The sequence below is a fragment of the Podarcis bocagei genome (genome assembly GCF_964188305.1).
Source record: "Podarcis bocagei genome assembly, chromosome: 1".
NCBI classification, from domain to species: Eukaryota; Metazoa; Chordata; class Lepidosauria; order Squamata; family Lacertidae; genus Podarcis; species Podarcis bocagei.
This window is the reverse complement of record NC_138125.1, coordinates 119,931,407-119,950,660: the sequence shown is the minus strand read 5'-3', so window position 1 is coordinate 119,950,660 and position 19,254 is coordinate 119,931,407. Positions and strand designations below refer to the sequence as shown.

Below are 19,254 nucleotides of genomic sequence, written 5' to 3'. Positions count from 1 at the left end.
CAAGATAAAAAGGGTGGAGAGAGAGAAGAGGCCTGCTTGAGCCCCACAGGTCTGGATGGCACCAAGAACAGGAGTGTTCTTGTTAGTGCCTTAGGATGCCGTGCAACCGTTGTTGCTGTTGTTGGTTGTTGTTTTTACAGGTCACCACTCGTTTCCTCTAATGGCCAATTCATGTGGTAGAATGCCTATGAGTTAGAAGGCAAAACACAGCCCGCTTAAATTAAGATAGTGGTGTCTATATATTTAGGGCACTCCTTGCATACATATATAAGGTTGTACATAATAAACAAACAATCAAACAGCTCAGCAAAGGCCAAGCTTGCCAAGTGGATTCTAGGAGCCATGGAATGTTTGAAAATTGAGGTCAGCATTCATGGGCGTAGCCAAGATTTTTGTTGGGGAGAGGGCGGGACTTTTGTTGGGGAGGGCAGAATTGACATGATTGGTCAGTTAGTTAAGTACACTGGTACCTCACGTTACAAACGCCTCAGGTTACAAACTCCGCTAACCTGGAAGAGTTACCTAGAGTTGAGAACTTTGCCCCAGGATGAGAATGGAAATTGTGTGTCAGCGGTGCAGCGGCAGCAAGAGGCCCCATTAGCTAAAGTGGTACCTCAGGTTAAGAACGGACCTCTGGGACGAATTAAGTTCGTAACTAGAGGTACCACTGTATTTCTATTGTTTTACTTAATCTTGGGGGGTAGCTGTCCCCCTTTGGCGAAACCATGTCAGCATTGTAGGCTGGAATCTTGAACATTCCTCTTAAGAGGTGTGGCTGCACCCCAAAATGTTACAGCTGGTTAAGTTTGTATTCCCTATACAGTATTGGTGAATACAGTTGTATCTTGGTTTTCAAACAGCTTAGTTCTCGAACTTTTTGGCTGCCAAACGCCACAAACCCGGAAGTGACTGTTCTGGTTTGCGAACTATTTTTGGAAGCCGAATGTCTGACGGGGCTTCCGATTGGCTGCAGGAGCTTCCTTCAGCCAATCAAGAAGCCACGCTTTGGTTTCTGAACGTTTTGGAAGTCAAACAGACTTCTGGAATGGATTCCATTCGACTTCCAAGGTACGACGTACTCAGGAATATGCAGATCAACTGTGCTTTGGAAGGATTCATGATTATGGGCAAAGCAGAGATTCTTGTGTAAACTGGGTAGATACAGCACCAAAAGTCTGTCTGTATTTAGTTTCCATTGTGAAGAAAACTGTGGTTTTATTCACAAATAGTAATATATATATTTGGGGGGGGGCTGATTGTTACAGAAAGGTGATCATTTCTGTCTCATTCACATTTAAGATGTCTGTTAGGCTTTAATTTGGGTAACTTTGGGCAAATATCAAACTGAAACAACATGCCCTAAAATGTTATCGTAAGCCAAGTGTACGAAATGTCAAAGAGGACAATGTTTCTACAACAAAAGAATCTTTGTAGATAAATTTATCTGCTATTTAATGGAAGATATACTGATTGAATGTAGCTTTTTCCAACCAAGCTGAAGTAAAATCTTTGTAGGAGGAAGCTAGCTGCATAATTTTACCCTTTGGATACCCGACTCAAGATTTTTTAAAGGCATAAATCAGGGGTCAGCAAACTTTTTTTCAGCAGGCGGCCACTCCACTGTCCTTCAGACCTTGTGGGGGCCCAGACTATTTTTGGGGGGGGGGGGATGAACGAATTCCTATGCCTCACAAATAACTCAGAGATGCATTTTAAATAAAAAGACACATTCTACTCATGTAAAAATACGCTGATTCCCGGACTGTCCATGGTCTGGATTTAGAAGGTGATTGGGCCGGATCCGGACCCCAGGCCTTAGTTTACTTACCCATGGCATAAATTGTAGACTTCTTGTAAACCAAGCAAAACCTTCTACAAAAGTCACCTCATATTTTAAATCTGGGGATCAAATAATCATACCCTGACACAAGACAGATAAAAAGGTGCTATTGTGAAGGTATTCTAATGCTTGAGATGGTTAATAAAGGGGGGGGACCACAACAGCAGTCGTCATAGGATCTCCCTCAAATTAGGCAATCTCAAATTTTATTAACTCAAAACTCTTAACAGTTTTTTTGCCCATCATTGTTTCTCTGAAAGCATCTAAGACACATGACAATACAAAAACGTTTATCTGAGGTTTTTAAAAGAAATAAGTAACAAGAGAATAGAAAACATCTACAAAGCCTAACAATCATAAAAATATTATTCTCCCCAGATGGCAACAACCATCTTTAGACCCCTGGCTTGTATACTAATAGCACAGTCAAATGTTACAGAAGTCACTCCTTTCACATAAAATTGTGTATAGTGGTACCTTGGGTTACAGACACTTCAGGTTACAGACACTTCAGGTTACAGACTCCGCTAACCCAAAAATAGTACCTTGGGTTAAGAACTTTGCTTCAGGATGAGAACAGAAATCGTGCAATGGCGGCACGGCGGTCCCATTAGCTAAAGTGGTGCTGCAGGTTAAGAACAGTTTCAGGTTAAGAACGGACCTCCAGAACAAATTAAGTTCTTAACCTGAGGTACCACTGTATTAGCATATGAATTAAGTTCTCAGAAAGGCTCCTAACATTTGCACCCCAGATGTGAAGGGTTAACATTAATCTCTTTAACAAATAGGAGGCCTGAGTAAACATCAGGTTTCCTTACTAATTCTGTTGACAAAGCAAAGGTCTGACCTGTCCATTTTCATTCATTCATCATGCCCTTATGAATCTAAGGTCCCAGTCGTCACTTAAGTCTTGCCAAAGGACAGGTGTGGAAGTAGACTGCTGCCAAGTTCTCCTACTGAATCTGCTTTCCTCCATGGTTGGTAAATATGGGGCAAGCCTCTCAGAGTCATGTTTTGTCCAAGGGACTGCTGGTCACCAAGGTCAAATATAGTATACCAAGAATGCCACTGCCTATCTTTTTATTTCATTGTGGTGTCGTCTTTTTTAGAAGGAGTGAGGAAGACAGATTTTAACCTTCGCCCAACAGCAGTCAGGGAGCAAACCTAAGAACACAGCATAACGTAACTTCACCCCACCCCACCCCACCCCAGTTACCTGCTATAACAGTAAGGTAAAGGTACCCCTGACCGTTAGGTCCAGTCGCGGATGACACGCTCATCTTGCTCTATAGGCCGAGGGAGTCAGCGTTTGTCCGCAGACAGCTTCTGGGTCATGTGGCCAGCATGACTAAGCCGCTTCTGGCGAACCAGAGCAGCGTATGGAAACACCGTTTACCTTCCTGCCGCAGTGGTACCTATTTATCTACTTGCACTTTGACGTGCTTTTGAACTGCTAGGTGGGAAGGAGCTGGGACCGAACAATAGGAGCTCACCCCGTCACGGGGATTTGAACCGCAGACCTTCTGATAGGGAAGCCCTAGGCTCTGTGGTTTAGACCACAGCAAAAATAGGACCGCAATAAGTCATCAGTGCCAAAAGACCAAGTTGGTCAGACTATGACCAAATTCATATCCTCAATTGGCCATTAAAAAAACCAGAGTGTTCGATCAGTCACACTCTCATAGACTATTCTACTTTACAAACCAAGGCACAAGGATGATGATGATGATATAATAATAATAATAATGGATGGGACTGAATTACAGTTTTTTTAATATAAAAAAGGTTCACAACAGCAGCTAACAGTAGTTAATATAAATACCAAACCTTTTGACGATTATTTTTATTGCTATTTTCGTTAACGGTAGTGCTTTAACAATAGTGGACCAATCAACAGGACAAATATTTTTGGCCAGTCAAATGCAAAACACAAGGTGATCCATATTCTAAGCCAGTCAACCGCCTCAGTGCCTCTGCCCCCAAATAAACATAATGATTCAATTCCAGTAAAGATAATGGTTAAATTCCTATTTCTACTTTGCCACTTGAGAAAATAGGCTGAACTGAACTGGGCTGACAAAAACAACCATCCTAAAGAGATTTGCCAGTTCTATGCACTGTATTCAAACAGTGCCAATGGACCAGATGGTGATATGCTGTGATATTCACAAACAGCCCTATTTATGATCAAGCATGCAAGTCTCACTGAAATCATGCCACATTAATAAATAAATAAAACAAAACACCACCTAAATATCTTAAGTATAATATCACAATGCTATCAATATTATTTGTAGGGCTGCTGCCTAGTTAAGAAAGAATTGATTGATTATATGAACTTTAATTGGCTGCCCAATTAAATCCAGATATGCAAACAAAGGAGGGTTCTAAAGAAAAATATGCTTGCTTCATTTTTCAGATGAGGCACACATGCACCACTTCAAGCATATTGCCTCACATATAGGAAGGAATGCTTGCCAAGGTGGTATATTGTTATATATGGTTTACGTAGCATCAAAACCAGTCAAATATTTTAAAGTCTAAGACACTACCCTAAGACCAAGTAACTGCAACTGCAGTTGCAGTTTGGAAGAAGAACATAACAAAATATTTTACTGCACGTTAACCCCAGTTATGACTAAATGCTGCAATTACCACCCCCAAAGTGGTAAAAAACACCAACGCAACCCACCCAAAAAATCATCTGCTGATTTAAATAGGAACAGGATGCACCTAACTTTCTGTCGACTTTAAGAAAACTCATGTTTCCCCTCATCTGTAAAAGGGGGAACCGATATTCACCATCACCTTATGGAACCAGATATGTACCCAGCTGTTCTCTTCTTGCAAAAAAGAAGAAGAAAAAGAAACACCTCTTCGGTTGGTTTCAAGCGCAGATAGGGCGATTTAAAGAGAAACCACACAAATACCTTGTAAATTGTCCCCCCCCCCCCGCCCACGACTTGGCTTATCTGGTTTGCAACGCGCGAAAAGGCCGGGCCGAGATGCAAACCGCTGCCGGGCTGCGATGACTTGATTTAAAGGGAAAGGGTCGCCGCCAATCCGCCCGCGGCAAACGCCTTGCACCCACCCCGAAAGACGCGCCGCAGCCAATGGGATCCTGTTTACCAGAGAGGGCGATTTGCTGGTGGAGAGTTTGAGCCAGACGCGGCGGCCCTCGCGCGCCGGCGGACGAACCCGAAGGGGAGACCCCTAAACGCAGACGCAGCACGCGCACGCAGCCACATGGCAACCTGAACCAGAGGGCGGGAGTCGCCCCACAACTGCACCGACCCCAATAAAAGCCGTGCACACAGACACGTCCCAGAAACCCCGTAAATGCAAAGTCACCTGGCAAATGCAAAGTCATACAGTCCCAAGTCTTTGCGCGCTGGCCCTTTTGGGGTGGCTTCACTTTGGGGCGGCCCCGCTGGGTATAATAATAATAATAATAATAATAATAATAATAATAATAATAATAATAATAATAATAATAATTGTTCACAGGGGGCTCTGCTTCCAGCCTCCCCTCCCCCAGCTCTCTCAGTCTCCCATTGCCCTCGTAGTAGTGGCTGCCGTCCAAGGTGAACCTGGCATGTGGAAAGGCGAGCTGGGTCTCCCTGTTGCTGTTTGGGAGCGGAGTCAAGGCGCGGGGGTTATGGAAGGAGAAAGAAGAAAGGAAGGAAGGAAGGAAGGGGGTCCCCTTTCCCTCGTTTACCTGCCCTCGCCCTACGGCGGCTGCAGCAGCAACGGCAGGCAAAGCAAGGCGGGCATCTCCGGCCCACGGCGCCGTTGTCGCCTGGGCGCCCGGGAGCAGCGCGCGTGGGACGGAGCCGGCGGCGCGTAAGCTCAGCGCAGAGGCGGGCCTGCCCGCCAAAACCCGCCCCGCCGCAAAAGGCTGTTTTTAAGATGGCGGCGGCAGCAGCTGCTGCTGCTGCAGTAAAAAGCAAACCAGAGGCCTTGGAGATTCGCGCCGCGCAGCAGCCGCTCGCTCGCCTCCTGGGCACTTGGCGTCTTTTCACAAGAGCACTCTGGTTTAGTTGGCAAAATGAAGGTGGTATTTTTTTCTCTCTACGGAAGGAGCCGCCTTGGGCTGCACGCGCTTTTCTCTGAGGGGGGAAAAAGTCCCGTTTTCTTTAGGTAACCCGCTTCTTGGGTAACACCCGCAGCCTCGCGGCAGCACAGGCGTGTCGGAATGGTGGGGAAGGAGGAGAAGCATCCGTGCGCCAGCCACCCCGAGCTCCTTCGAAGAAAAAAGGCCTAAAAATATAATAAGTAAATAAAAGCACATGCCTTCCCCCTCCCCCACTCACAAAGGATCATGGGAACTGTAGTTTAAGTTCTCTGGGAATTGTAACTTTGTGAGGGGTCAACGACTGGATTCCCAGAAACCTTAGATCAGTGGTTCCCAACCTTTTTGGGGGCCATGCCCCAGCTAAGCATCTCTAAAATCCTGATACCTCCCCCCACCCCAACATATAATTATTAATATTCAAAAAGTTAACTATTCACGTGGAGGATGCCTTAAAGGCCCTTCACTGTTAATAACTTATTCTCGAACTGCCCCTCTTAAAAATCAAAAATCCCACCTTGTGGGAATCACACTGGGAATCACAGCCTTAGATTAAATGAGCCAACAGCCTGTGTTCACCAGAAACCCCTAAATTTATGGGCCATGAGTGTCTTAAATCTTTACCCCTATTTTCAATGCTTTTTTCTGGAGGTACTCGAGGGTAGCTCTACCGGCACCTATATATATATATATATATATATATGTAGGTTTTGGTGTCTTCGGGTGTCTTCCCGTGTAAGAGTTGGGGTGTCTAGGCGACGTTTCGACGAGGTCTCACTCGTCATCTTCAGGCTGGTGCTTTCGGCTTCTTGTTACTAGAACAGAGCAGGATCTCAGTGTTTGAGTTCCTATAAATACTGTTGAGGGGGTGTGGTGTATAGCCTCCAACGTTCTGGGCAGATAGGAAGTTCCTAGGTTAATGTGCCTTTTCTTCTTTTGTTCATTAATTACTTGAGGGATATCTTGAGTGATATCACTCAAGATATCCCTCAAGTAATTAATGAACAAAAGAAGAAAAGGCACATTAACCTAGGAACTTCCTATCTGCCCAGAACGTTGGAGGCTATACACCACACCCCCTCAACAGTATTTATAGGAACTCAAACACTGAGATCCTGCTCTGTTCTAGTAACAAGAAGCCGAAAGCACCAGCCTGAAGATGACGAGTGAGACCTCGTCGAAACGTCGCCTAGACACCCCAACTCTTACACGGGAAGACACCCGAAGACACCAAAACCTACATTCCTGTACCCGTGAAAATCTACGAAAGCATATATATATATATATATATATATATATATATATATATATGTATGCGCACTTATTATTTTTATTTGGGATGCCCTTTTAAGAATTCACATTCTTCTGCTAAACCGCTAGGATATTAGCTCTCTAGCATTTAGAAACGAAGAAAGCGCTTTATAGGCAGAAGCACACAGGATGAAGGAAGTGGCAGCATCTGCCCACCACAGCATCCCACTATGGATGGAAGGGAGATGGACAGAGAAAATCCCTCTCCCAACAGCCAGATTGCTGCTACTAGTTAAGAAACTGGCTTGGGGGCCTCCTGACCCCTTGCTTACCAATCTCTGTCCTCTGCAGATCCAACGTGGCAGCCCTTGTGTGGCGGGGTGAGAGGTGAGGAAAATCCCCCAGTTCTCCAGATCCGACTCTGGCCCTCATTTGCCCTGCGTACCATAGCCTGCATGATAATCTATCTGTAGGCAAATGACTTTCTGTGAAATGCATTATGCAAAGCACAACCAGGTTGTTGTTTTTTTAAAAAAAGCAAGACGCTAATAGGTATTAGGTATTAGGTGATACCTAATACTGATAGGTATTGGGAAGGCTGCTATAGGTGTGACATTAACAGAGATAAGCTACTTAAATAAGGATCTGGGCAGAAAAATTGAGAGGAAGAGACTGAACAGGGCATTACATATGGAGAAGGCCGGTGGTTTCTGCAATTGAATACCTGTGTTTGGGTAGAATAAGGCAGTCTCCTAAGATTTAGTTAAATTAAATCTAGATTTAATTTAAATCATCCAGTAAATTTATTGTATTTTTAACCATGGATGGATCCATTTGGCGTTGACAGCTCAATATCCAAACCGTCCTGGATCTCTATCCTGCAGGTTTATATATAGGCAAGTTGGCGATTTTCATGTACTGGTTTGGATAAAAAGTGCCCTCTAGTGCTGAGCTGTCAACTTACAAATTTATTTACCCAAGTAAAGAGACACGTCAGGTTGCTCATGGGGGGAACCCTCATATTCATCTTTAAACTCTGTGTATGATCTAACCACCCTTTTAGTTAAAAAACACTATTATTCATAATACAGAAGAAATCCCTCCACAGGAGCTGATGGGAATTGTAGTATTCATCTATATGTATCTACAGGGATCCGTGATATACAGGATGTGAGTGGGCCAGCCTACATGCTTACCGTAATTACAATCCACATGGCTGGCTACTATACAACAGGCAACAACAGTTTTGTCATTCACTTTAGTGCCGAGGTGCAATCGAGGAAGTTCATCATATTTAAGACCCCATTGAAAATAGTATTGGGACACGGCTAATATTTTTTTGAGATTGCACCTTTGCAGGATCAGTGTAAAATGATTCCAATAAAGAAGAGTCATCAGATCACATAGACTGTATCCTAAACACACACACACAACAAATACAGTTCCATCCGACAAAACAGTTGCTCCAATTTTATTTTTATTTTTGCTTTGGACAGACACAAGTTTATTTGTTACCTGGTTTCTCACAATTTGAGTCACAGTGATAACATATTTTAAGATATGCATGTTAATAACACAAAGCAAAGTCAAATAAAAAAAAATCTTATTTACATTATGGGCATTGTTTTACTCTAATACACCTGTGCAATCTCATATATAAAAAAGTGGTGAGTATGTATTATATCAGAGGTTTCCAAACTTTTCACGTTGGTGACAACACTTTTTAGGCATGCATAATTTCACGACACAGTAATTCAGTTTTACTAGTAAACAAGAGGTTAAAGTAAAGAACCCCTTTCCAGTCCTGGGAGGAGCATGGGGAACGTTTAGAAAGCTCTGTATTATATAATGGAACTTGCTCTGTAAGTTCACGATCCATTTGATGAATCAAATCATCTGTAGGGTTTAAACATCTGTAAAAACAGGGGTAAAAATAGGGGTAAAAACATCTGTAGGGTTTAAAACTTTTGCTCATTTTAAGACCTCGGTCTTAAACTCATTCATTTGGAAATTGTTTTGATCTATGTAACTTGCCTGAATATACATACCAAAAAGAGTATTTTAACAAGTCTTACTGAAATCCAAAATATTTCTATACAGTGGGCTTCAGGGTTAGATGTTAAGACAACCAATGGGGAAAGAGATGGGTCTCAAACACTACACCATATACAAAGTACAATTTTATATTTGAAATTCTGGGGGCTGTGGGAACATGATCTAATTTTTGTTGTTGTTTTAAAAAAGACAGAAACCATTTGGATATTTTAAAAGTGGCTTTTAAGTAACAGTAAGGCACCACTGGGAAGAATCTTTTGCTTTCTGCTGTTTGATCATTGTACATAGTCAAATAAATATTTAATCTAAAATATCGACAATAAAATGATATGCTAGACTTCAAAATGCTGCTTCTATCAATGTATCTGGTGAAAGAAAAAGAAATATGCTTTACACCAAACAAGCCCTATTATTGTTTTTCCTTTGAAGTATTTCCTGACAATACTTAACATATACACACACCAAGGAAGATTCCTATTGGAGAGAAAGTGCTAAAATGTTATCCTCTGAGGAAGACGGAAGCTCCAGGTTTTGCTTCTCTCTCTAAAAGGCCACGTTGCATTCTAAATGCCAAGGCTTTGGTTAGAATTTCAGATAATATTGCACGGGAATTAATTTGCCAATGGTACAGACAATTGGCAGGATCAAATGAAATCACATCACAGAGTTTCTAAATACCATAATCCTGAGAGTTTCTGAGTGGACGTTGCTTGTGAAATCACCAGGTTTTAACCGCTGCATGCTTATTCCTTCATTTGTCTGCCCTCTTGACAGCTTTGCTTTTCATTACATGGCTGTTCCTTGCTGTCAAACTTTTTCACTGCAAAGATCCAGACTGACTAGCCGAAGAACACAGCTCCAGAACTTCACTCACTCAATGAATAATCCATTGGCAGCAACAAGGAGTAGATAATGCAACCATCTCCACTCTATTGCATAACCAAATTTCTAACTTGAGCGATCAGTTGAAAGCACTGTTGTCAATTTCTCTCTGCCATCTTTAATCAACATATTCAAAGAGGGAATTTGCTCTTAAATCAGCTTACACAAAATGTACAATTATTTTTTTAAAATCCCCACTGTAAAACTTTGTACTTCATTTGTTCTTTAGAAGGCTGAAGTGTTCCATTCCAGGAACAAAAATGTAATAATTTAACATTTTACATCCTGCTTTTAAAAAATAATAATACACACACACACTCAATACTAATTGAGCTGAAACTGGAACTGTTAATTAATACTGCATATATGTAAAGGATTGTTAAGTGCATAGGAAAAGAGTCTGCTGAAAAATCCATTATTATTGTAGACTATGCTTGATCCCAAAAGGTATTGCAAGACGTTGCTGTGCTTATGGCTGAAAAAGGGTCTTTCCAATTTTGCAACGAGACCTCTGTGGGTGGAATCTTTGGGTCCCTGAATATATTCAACTGCAAGGATTCCATCACAAGAGGGGCTCGTGGAATGCACCTCAACATAAAACCTAAAGCTACGCAGTAACTTTTTTTTCCTTTTAATGAAAAAGAGTCATAAAAAAGCTTTTACATACATATTTCTGTACACACAGATTATAAATGCAAAGCAGTGTTTTTCCATCCTAAAGCTCCAGCCTGCTTTATTTATCATCAACGGGAATGCACATAGTATAAAGTAGTGGCTTCCTAACTTTCTTCCCACAGATCACTTGATAATTGCTATGGGTCTTGGCAGACCTCTTGATGATTATTATTTGCCTGTTGTAGCAATTGTAACGAGCAATTACAATTGCAGTGTGAGCTTTAGTTGTATTTTTATGGCTAGTTTTATTTCTTATATTGTACTTTACTATTATTACCATCTGAATTCCATTAAATTCAAATTGTAAGTGTTCTTCACAGACATGCCACAGACCACCTGAATGAAGCTCATGGACCACCACAGTTTGGGAACCTCTGGTCTAAAACAAAGTGCAACCTTGGCTGCACCATTGTGAATATTTCTGAGTTCCTTTTCAAATCTTCCCCAAAGATCTAAGTATACTTTTCATGTGCATCTCTAAGGAAATCTTGCTCCAACTGTCCCACCACAACTTAACTTTGGATATTATTATACTATAATACACATCTTCCATCTTCCCACTTTTTCATTCATGACATCACCAGAAAAGTCATCCTTTTGTCTCCAATTTGCATAATAATGTGTACAAGACAGCCATCTTCAAAGCTTCCATAAATAGTCATTCCATTCTCAATCATGTTCCAATTAAGGACCACATTTCTCTCATGTGTGTAAAGGTGAATCAGTTGTGAAAGAGTAAATGCACTTATCAACTGTCAGAACGACAAGAAAATTCCTGCGAAAAGTAATGAAATTTTGCAACAAAGCCGTAACTTTAAAATGCTGTCCAGCTGTTTTGCACCTCGTGGAAAGGAAAGAGCTTGTAACAGGTCAACCAAATGTCTCTTGCTGACACTTCCTGCTTGCAGCTGGATGCTTGATTAACAGCTGCCACATCAAAGGAGAGGGGAGTGTCTTCAGCACACAGGAGCCAAATAAAAAAATCTTTTCATAGCTAAGAACAGTTTCAATGGTACCATGAAAGAAATGGAAGCTCAGGGCAGAGGTGTTAGCAGAAAACCACAGAAAGAGTCTTATTAGCATCTATTGTTGCTTATATACACTAACTTTGAATATTTGCCTTGCATAGTTCAAAGGAGAGAGCTTTACAACGATTTGTTTTGCAGAACCAATTCAGAAACTATGGGGTAAAACTCACCCCAGAGGAAAAGCCCAACAGCATGACTGTTAGCAAAAGAAGAACTTAACTTCCAAGATGACAATGACATCTTGAATCTTGTTGTTTTGTAGCACCCGCAAGCCCCAAATTCTTTCTTCTTCTTCTTCCAAAATATGAAACTCCACCAATCCAGCTGTTTGGCTAGAAGACACCCCAGTTTCCAATGCTGAAAAGTCCACCTGCAAGATCTTAGCTGTTTGTTTGTTTTTTTAATAAAGAAAATGGAGATGTCTGAGCAAACGGTCCCTGCCTCTGGGACAGGAGGGAAGATCTGTGTACACAGTATTTGGTTGTAGACACCTCCCTCCCTCCAGCTAGATTTACATGCCTGGAAGCCTGCTTCCGTGCACGTACTGCCCTGAATTGTGACATAGGCATTTTCGGTGGATTTGTTAAAAGTTGCTACTGATGCTTTGGCAAACACAGTGCAACATTCTTTTGGTCTCTGAAGGGCTACAATTCATTAAAGTTTTCGCAGATTGCCTGAGAGAGAGTAAGAATGTCACATACAATGAATCCCAACTCTTTCCAGAGATGGAATGTATTAAAAGTTGTGCCATGTAGTTCTTTCCCCCTACCTCTAATCGTCAAACTAATTTGACATTCCAAAGTCAGAGACATTCCAAAGTCAGAGACTGAAAAGACCCAACTCAAGAACTACCGCCCAATATCATTGCTTAACGTGGATTACAAAATTTTTGCAGACATTTTGGCAAAAAGACTCAAAAGAGTTTTGATGGAGATGATTCATAAGGACCAAGCAGGCTTTCTCCCTAAAAGACACCTGGCGGACAATGTAAGGAATGTTATAGACATTCTGGAAAAGCTAGAGGTGAATATAAACACTAAAGCAGTATTGATATTTGTGGACGCGGAGAAAGCCTTTGACAATATTTCTTGGAGTTTTATGAAGAAGAATCTGCATAGGATGGGGGTAGGCCGGGGTTTTGAGAATGGTATGGCTGCAATATACTCTGAACAAAAGGCCAAACTGATTGTAAATAATGTGGTGACTGAGGAGCTTAAGATAGAAAAAGGAACACGACAGGGGTGCCCGATTTCCCCATTACTCTTTATTACAGTTCTGGAGGTCTTGCTGAATATGATAAGAAATGACCAGCAGGTTAAAGGTGTGCAGGTCGGAGCTAAACATTACAAGTTAAGAGCGTTCGCAGATGACTTAGTATTGACTTTGCAAGAGCCAAACACTAGTACGAAAAAGGTATTAGAAATAATACAACAGTTTGGCCAGGTAGCTGGATTTAAGTTGAACAAACTAAAAACCAAAGTTTTAGGGAAAAACCTAACAGATATGGAAAAGGAGAAATTTCAAGAGGAAACAGGTTTGACTGTGGTCAAAAAGGTCAAATATCTAGGGGTTTATCTAACATCCAAGAATCAGAATTTGTATAAGGACAACTATGAGAAATGTTGGTCAGAAATTAAAAAAGACTTAGAAATATGGTCAAATTTGAAACTGTCAATGTTAGGCCGAATTGCAGTAATTAAAATGAATGTATTGCCTAGAATGCTATTTTTGTTTCAGACCTTGCAGATTATTGACAAGATGGAATGTTTTAAGAGGTGGCACAAAGATATTTCGAAATTTGTCTGGCAGGGCAAAAAGCCCCGAATTAAATTTAAAATACTGACAGATGCTAAAGAAAGAGGGGGTTTTGCCCTGCCGGACCTAAAATTGTATTATGAGGCAGCAGCTTTTTGCTGGCTCAAAGAATGGATGCTCCTCGAGAATACAGACATCTTGGATCTGGAAGGTTTCAATAACGCTTTTGGTTGGCATGCATATCTTTGGTATGATAAAGTTAACAGTGCCTTCAAAAATCACATTGTCAGAAAAGCATTGTTTAATGTTTGGATAAGATATAAAGATCTATTGGAAAATAAAACCCCTAGATGGGTGTCACCAGTGGAGGCTAATGCTGTGAAAAAACTCAATATGGAGGTCGGATGGCCGAAGTATTGGGAAATCTTAGAACAGGATGGAGATAAGTTCAAATTACAAAGCCAGGAGAAATTGAAACATAAAGTGGAAAATTGGTTTCAATACCGTCAAATAATGGAATTTTTTAAACAGGACAGGAAAGTCGGCTTCCAGGTGGAAAAATCAAAATTAGAAACCGAATTGTTAGAACCTACCACTAAGAATTTATCTAGAATGTATAACTTGTTGCTGAAGTGGAATACACAGGAGGAAACAGTCAAATCAGCCATGATTAAGTGGGCACAGGATGTTGGTCATAACATTATGTCAGATGACTGGGAATGGTTATGGAACACCGGTATCAAATTTACGGCATGTAATGCCTTAAAGGAAAACATTATGAAAATGGTATACAGGTGGTACATGACCCCAGTCAAGCTGGCAAAAATTTATCATTTGCCCGATAACAAATGTTGGAAATGCAAAGAGACTGAAGGTACCTTCTACCACCTTTGGTGGACATGCCCGAAGATTAAGGCTTTCTGGGAAATGATCTATAATGAAATGAAAAAGGTACTTAAATGTACTTTTCCTAAAAAACCAGAGGCCTTTCTCTTGGGCATTGTCGGCCAATTGGTGTCAAAGAAGGACAGAGCTTTTTTCATGTACGCTACAACAGCAGCAAGAATACTCATCGCAAAGTATTGGAAGACACAAGATCTACCCACTCTGGAAGAATGGCAGATGAAAGTGATGGACTATATGACATTGGCAGAGATGACAGGCAGAATCCGTGATCAAGGAAAAGAGACAGCGGAAGAAGAATGGAGAAAATTCAAAAGATATCTTAAGGACTATTATAAACTTAATGAATGTTAGAGTGTTTTGGTTCTTAGGAACAAAGGGATACAGTGACATAAGGTTAGAATATAGAGATGACTAAGATGATGAAGGTTGGAAAGTAACAATTGGGAGTTGCTATAAAATTATGGACATTGGGATGCAGAAAGGGGGGGTATGGGGAAGTCTTAGAAAAGAGGTTTATGAAAATATGTTATGAAATTATACGTGTATGTTTGTTTTCTTAAGTGTTTGTTTGTTCTTTAAAAATTTCGTAAAACCAATAAAAATTTTATAAAAAAAAAAAAAAAATAATCGTCAAACTAATTTGATCAATTTGATCAGTAATCTCAGACAAGACTGCAATTTGGGGGGGGGGAGAAAATGCTACGAATCATCTTTATCATTGAAATAAATACAGAAGGTTGTCAAGGAAGCTATGTTTCAGGTTAATGTAACAGAGACTTGAATTTTGTAAAATGTTATTGTCCCGCACTACAAGACAAGCTGAAAGTCTTGGCTCTTTTTGATGGTACTGGCAAGACTTGGACTGAGCTCCAAAATGTGATCCATACAGTCCCCACTATGCCTTGCAAGACAGTTTTCAAGGTAACAATAGTAATAATAATATACCACTCCCCCAGTACTAAGCACCTTATTGGAACCAAGTCCTCATTAATTTCAAAGTAGCTTAAAATCCCCATAAATGGGGATTTGGATTACAGTTCACAAAATCTTTGATTTGTAGAACCAAGGTGGAAATCGGCAGGAATAACCTGAGCAGGATTCTGACAGCTTGATCTGAAAATGATACCGAGAGTGGGATTCCCCAGCCCCCCCAAAAAAGTGTGGCATGAAAGGAAACCTTTTGACAAGACTGCTGGGTTAAAGGGAAATTTCAGAAAAGCAGTCACATCCCCAAAGAGGTCAACAGCCCCACTTCACCTTGGAATAGGTGGAAGTGGCGGAGCACCTCTTTCTCTACGACTGGATCCACCTAAAAGGCAAAAGAAAAGAGATTTCACATTATTTTTTTATTCACTGAAGCTTATGCTCAAGATATTCAGTTAAAACATCCCCATTCAATTTTTAAAAAACTCTTCTGTTATTCATTGAACTAGTATTGGATGGATATGAATAATACACAAATATTTTATGTCGTAATTACATGTAGCTGTTACAAACGTGTGGCTAGCTAGCCTACAACATAGTTCATATATACATGGGGGGCGGGGGGAGTTTATTTCAAACTGATAATAGTATGGCACCCGTATCATTGCCCGAAGATGCGGGCATTCATTTTTAAAAGACACATTGCTGGTCAGGTGGGTTTTGAAGGGTTTTCAAGCACTGCAAAAACTTGCAAAAAGGCAAAAAAGGCAAAAAAGAGAGAACACCTGCATGAATGAGGAACAAAATTTATTTATTTTTGGTACTGTTTTCAAGTCTAAGAAAATCCACTACAGTCATACCTCGGGTTACAGACACTTCAGGTTGCCTTTTTTTTGGTTACGGACCGCCGAAACCTGGAAGTACCGGAACGGGTTACTTCCAGGTTGCGGCAGTTGCGCATGCGCAGAAGTGCTAAATCGCGCTTTGCGCAGAAGCGTCAAATCGCAGTATGTACAGACGCGCAGCTGCGGGTTGTGAACGCTGCGGGTAGTGAACGTGCATTTCACACAGATCACGTTCGCAACCCAAGCGTCCACTGTATCTACTCCAACCTAATTTTAATGAAAAATGTAAACTGCACATGGCCTGGCTCACACCACATGCTAAGCCACATGGCTTAGCAAGGCCATGCAAACTGGTGGACTCCTGGAGAGGAGAAGCTCAGCCATTTTGGCCCTCCCCAGTCCTTTTTGCTACCATGCTAAGATAAACCATGGTTTGACTTAGCGTATTATCCAAAAGCAGAAAGCAGAGACATCACCTTGCCAACAAAGGTCTGTATAGTTTTCCCAGGCTATGGTTTTCCCAGCAGTGATGTATGGAAGTGAGAGCTGGACCATAAAGAAGGCTGATCAGCGAAGAATTGATGCTTTTGAATTATGGTACTGGAGGAGACTCTTGAGAGTCCCATGGACTGCAAGAAGATCAAACATATCCATTCTGAAGGAAATCAGCCCTGAGTGCTCACTGGAAGGACAGATCCGGAAGCTGAGGCTCCAATACTTTGGCCACCTCATGAGAAGAGAAATCTCCCTGGAAAAGACCCTGATGTTGGGAAAGATGGAGGGCACAAGGAGAAGGACGAGGTGGTTGGATAATGTTCTGGAAGCTACCAGCATGAGTTTGAGCAAACTGCGGGAGGCAGTGGAAGACAGGAGTGCCTGACGTGCTCCTGTCCATGGGGTCATGAAGAGTCGGACACGACTAAACAACAACATTATCCAAACTGGGACTCATGTTTAAGGCCTCCTCTCACCACCACAAGCTAGTACAGATTTGGGAAAGGGAGATGTTTTCAGAGGGAAAACTGACTAAAGTTGCCCCGGTTTCCCTTCTGTTCATGGAAGCCTCTTCTAGATCAGAGAGCCTTCCATGAGTGGAACGACACAACTAAATACAGTCCAAAGCCATTAAATACAGGGTCTAGGAGTACCCCCACATGGTCACTTGTGCAATTTAGGTGTGTCATTTAATAACATGAACGATCTTTCACACGTACGTAGTCATTTCTGAGTGCTCAAAGCCCTTTTTATATAACCTCCGTGATTGCTCCCCAAATGCTCTGCTACCAAGCACCTCGTGAAAGAATACTTACTTCTGTTGTCATTCCTTGCTAGTTTACTGGGGTAGCTTTTGTTCATTGGCACATACGGCTCTGGAGGTGGCAGGTCAGACATAGGATGGAAGGAAAATCTGCTCTCCCACTCATCTGGAGAAAACACAACAATAACAGGCTTTGTAGAAGTTTCTGCAATGTCATATTATATATAGGCGACCGCCAAAACCTGGGCATCGAGGCTCAGGGCTGAATCCAGCACACCTTAGCTGCGCATCTGTGTTTTCAGGGGAGTGCAAGCCTAAGCAGCATGGGGCTGAATCTCTATTTCCTGACCTGTGCCTTTTGACTGACCAGGAACACACTTCTGTCTTGCCGGGAATAAGTATTAATTTCATCCAGTCAGTTACCGACACCAGACACTGAAACAGCACTGAGAAAGCTTCCTCAGATTTAGATGGAAAGGAGAGAGGGAGCTGGGTGTCATACGCACACTGGTGTCACTGAACCCTAAAATTCAGGACCACCTTTCTTAAAAGAGCGGGGGGTGGGGGTGGGGAGGGACAGGACAGAACTTTGAGGGACACTACAGGCCAACAGCCAAGCATTGAACCTGAGTCCACCACAATCACCACATTTTGGACTAGAGCCACTGTAAAGAAGGCCTCCAAATCTCATCCCAGTGCAGTGGCCCTGAAGGATACAGGCCTTTTCTGCAGTGGCTCCCCATTTGTGCAATGCTTTCTGCAGGGAGGTTTGCCTGGTGCCATCAATATACATTTTTTGGTTGCTAGGCGAAAACACCCCTCTTTAAGAAGACCTTTGGTTGATTGTCAACCAATGCCCCTTTGAAATGTGCTGGGGGGGGCCGGTTGTTGGGTTGTTTTTGTTTTTGTTTTTATTATGTATTTTGTGTTTTTATATTGTAATTTTATCCTGCGAACTGCTCCGAAGCCTATGGGTATAGGGTGGTATACAAATTTAATCGGTAAATAATAATAATACAACACCAAATAAAAAAGATAGGGGAAAAAGCATTACTAACTAAAAGTGCTCATCTGCATTAACACAAAAAGGGCGCACGCATTCTACCCCACCCAACTAAAAGATGGGAGTTTTCCAGGGGCCTCCGATTTGATTTGTGCTACCTCATACAAATCCCGCTTCACTTCTGACAAGCCAAAAATCTGTCCAAGACATCCCACTTGACCTCAGGATTCATCCGAATCGGGTGCACACCCCTAGTATCATTCTACAATACCTGGGACCCAAACAACATTCTTGCAGTGTTGGTGTTATCAAAATGTCACCGCTTGCAAGCGTGTGGGAATGGCTCCTTTAAAATCCTTGCAGTTAACTAAGTCCTCTTCAAAAGGTAGGTACTTGAGTAAAAAAAGCATTACAAATGGTCTATGATTTTTTTAACTGGCACAGGAACAGGTTTGCTCCATTTTAAGAATTTGTAGCCTGAGAAAAAAATAATTAAGGACTACCTCAATTTTGGTAGCAAATTATAAAACGTTTGCACTGAAGCATTAAACAGGCGTTGAGCTCCTCACCCACCCCACCCCCTGCAAGAACGTCTCAAAAAGTTGCTAAGCTTGTTTTTGGGAGATCAAAGACACTTCCTTTAACATGTAAAAATCTTGGGAGGTTGTATAGTTACAATGGAATGCAGTTGGTGGTAGGGTGCAAATTTTTATGATTATTTTTGTATGATTATTACTTTGCCAAAATATAATACTACTAC

General features: G+C 41.6%; 2 protein-coding genes and 1 long non-coding RNA gene across 8 annotated transcripts in view; 1 reads left to right on the top strand and 2 right to left on the bottom strand.

The window, feature by feature from the left end:
- The window catches only part of GPR155 (G protein-coupled receptor 155), a 41,493-nt gene extending 35,775 nt beyond the window's left edge, over positions 1-5,718 (bottom strand). For both annotated transcript variants that reach the window (XM_081213326.1, XM_081213327.1), the window contains exon 1: positions 5,559-5,718. The gene's annotated coding sequence lies outside the window, so the exon portion shown is untranslated. The remainder of the gene's footprint in view (positions 1-5,558) is intronic.
- Positions 5,719-5,767: 49 nt separating this feature from the next.
- On the top strand, positions 5,768-12,201 carry LOC308582076. Its single transcript, XR_014005475.1, has 3 exons — positions 5,768-5,980; positions 7,515-7,550; positions 8,272-12,201. It is a non-coding gene; the product is annotated as an uncharacterized lncRNA (long non-coding RNA).
- A 2,941-nt stretch (positions 12,202-15,142) lies between these two features.
- WIPF1 (WAS/WASL interacting protein family member 1) overlaps positions 15,143-19,254 on the bottom strand; it is a 55,466-nt gene continuing 51,354 nt past the window's right edge. For all 5 annotated transcript variants that reach the window (XM_081180723.1, XM_081180724.1, XM_081180727.1 and 2 more), the window contains exons 7-8: positions 17,544-17,657; positions 15,143-15,773 (exon numbers count right to left, since the gene is read on the bottom strand). In XM_081180723.1, coding sequence (XP_081036849.1) covers positions 15,718-15,773; positions 17,544-17,657 — 170 coding nt within the window. In that variant the 3' untranslated portion in view covers positions 15,143-15,717. The remainder of the gene's footprint in view (positions 15,774-17,543; positions 17,658-19,254) is intronic.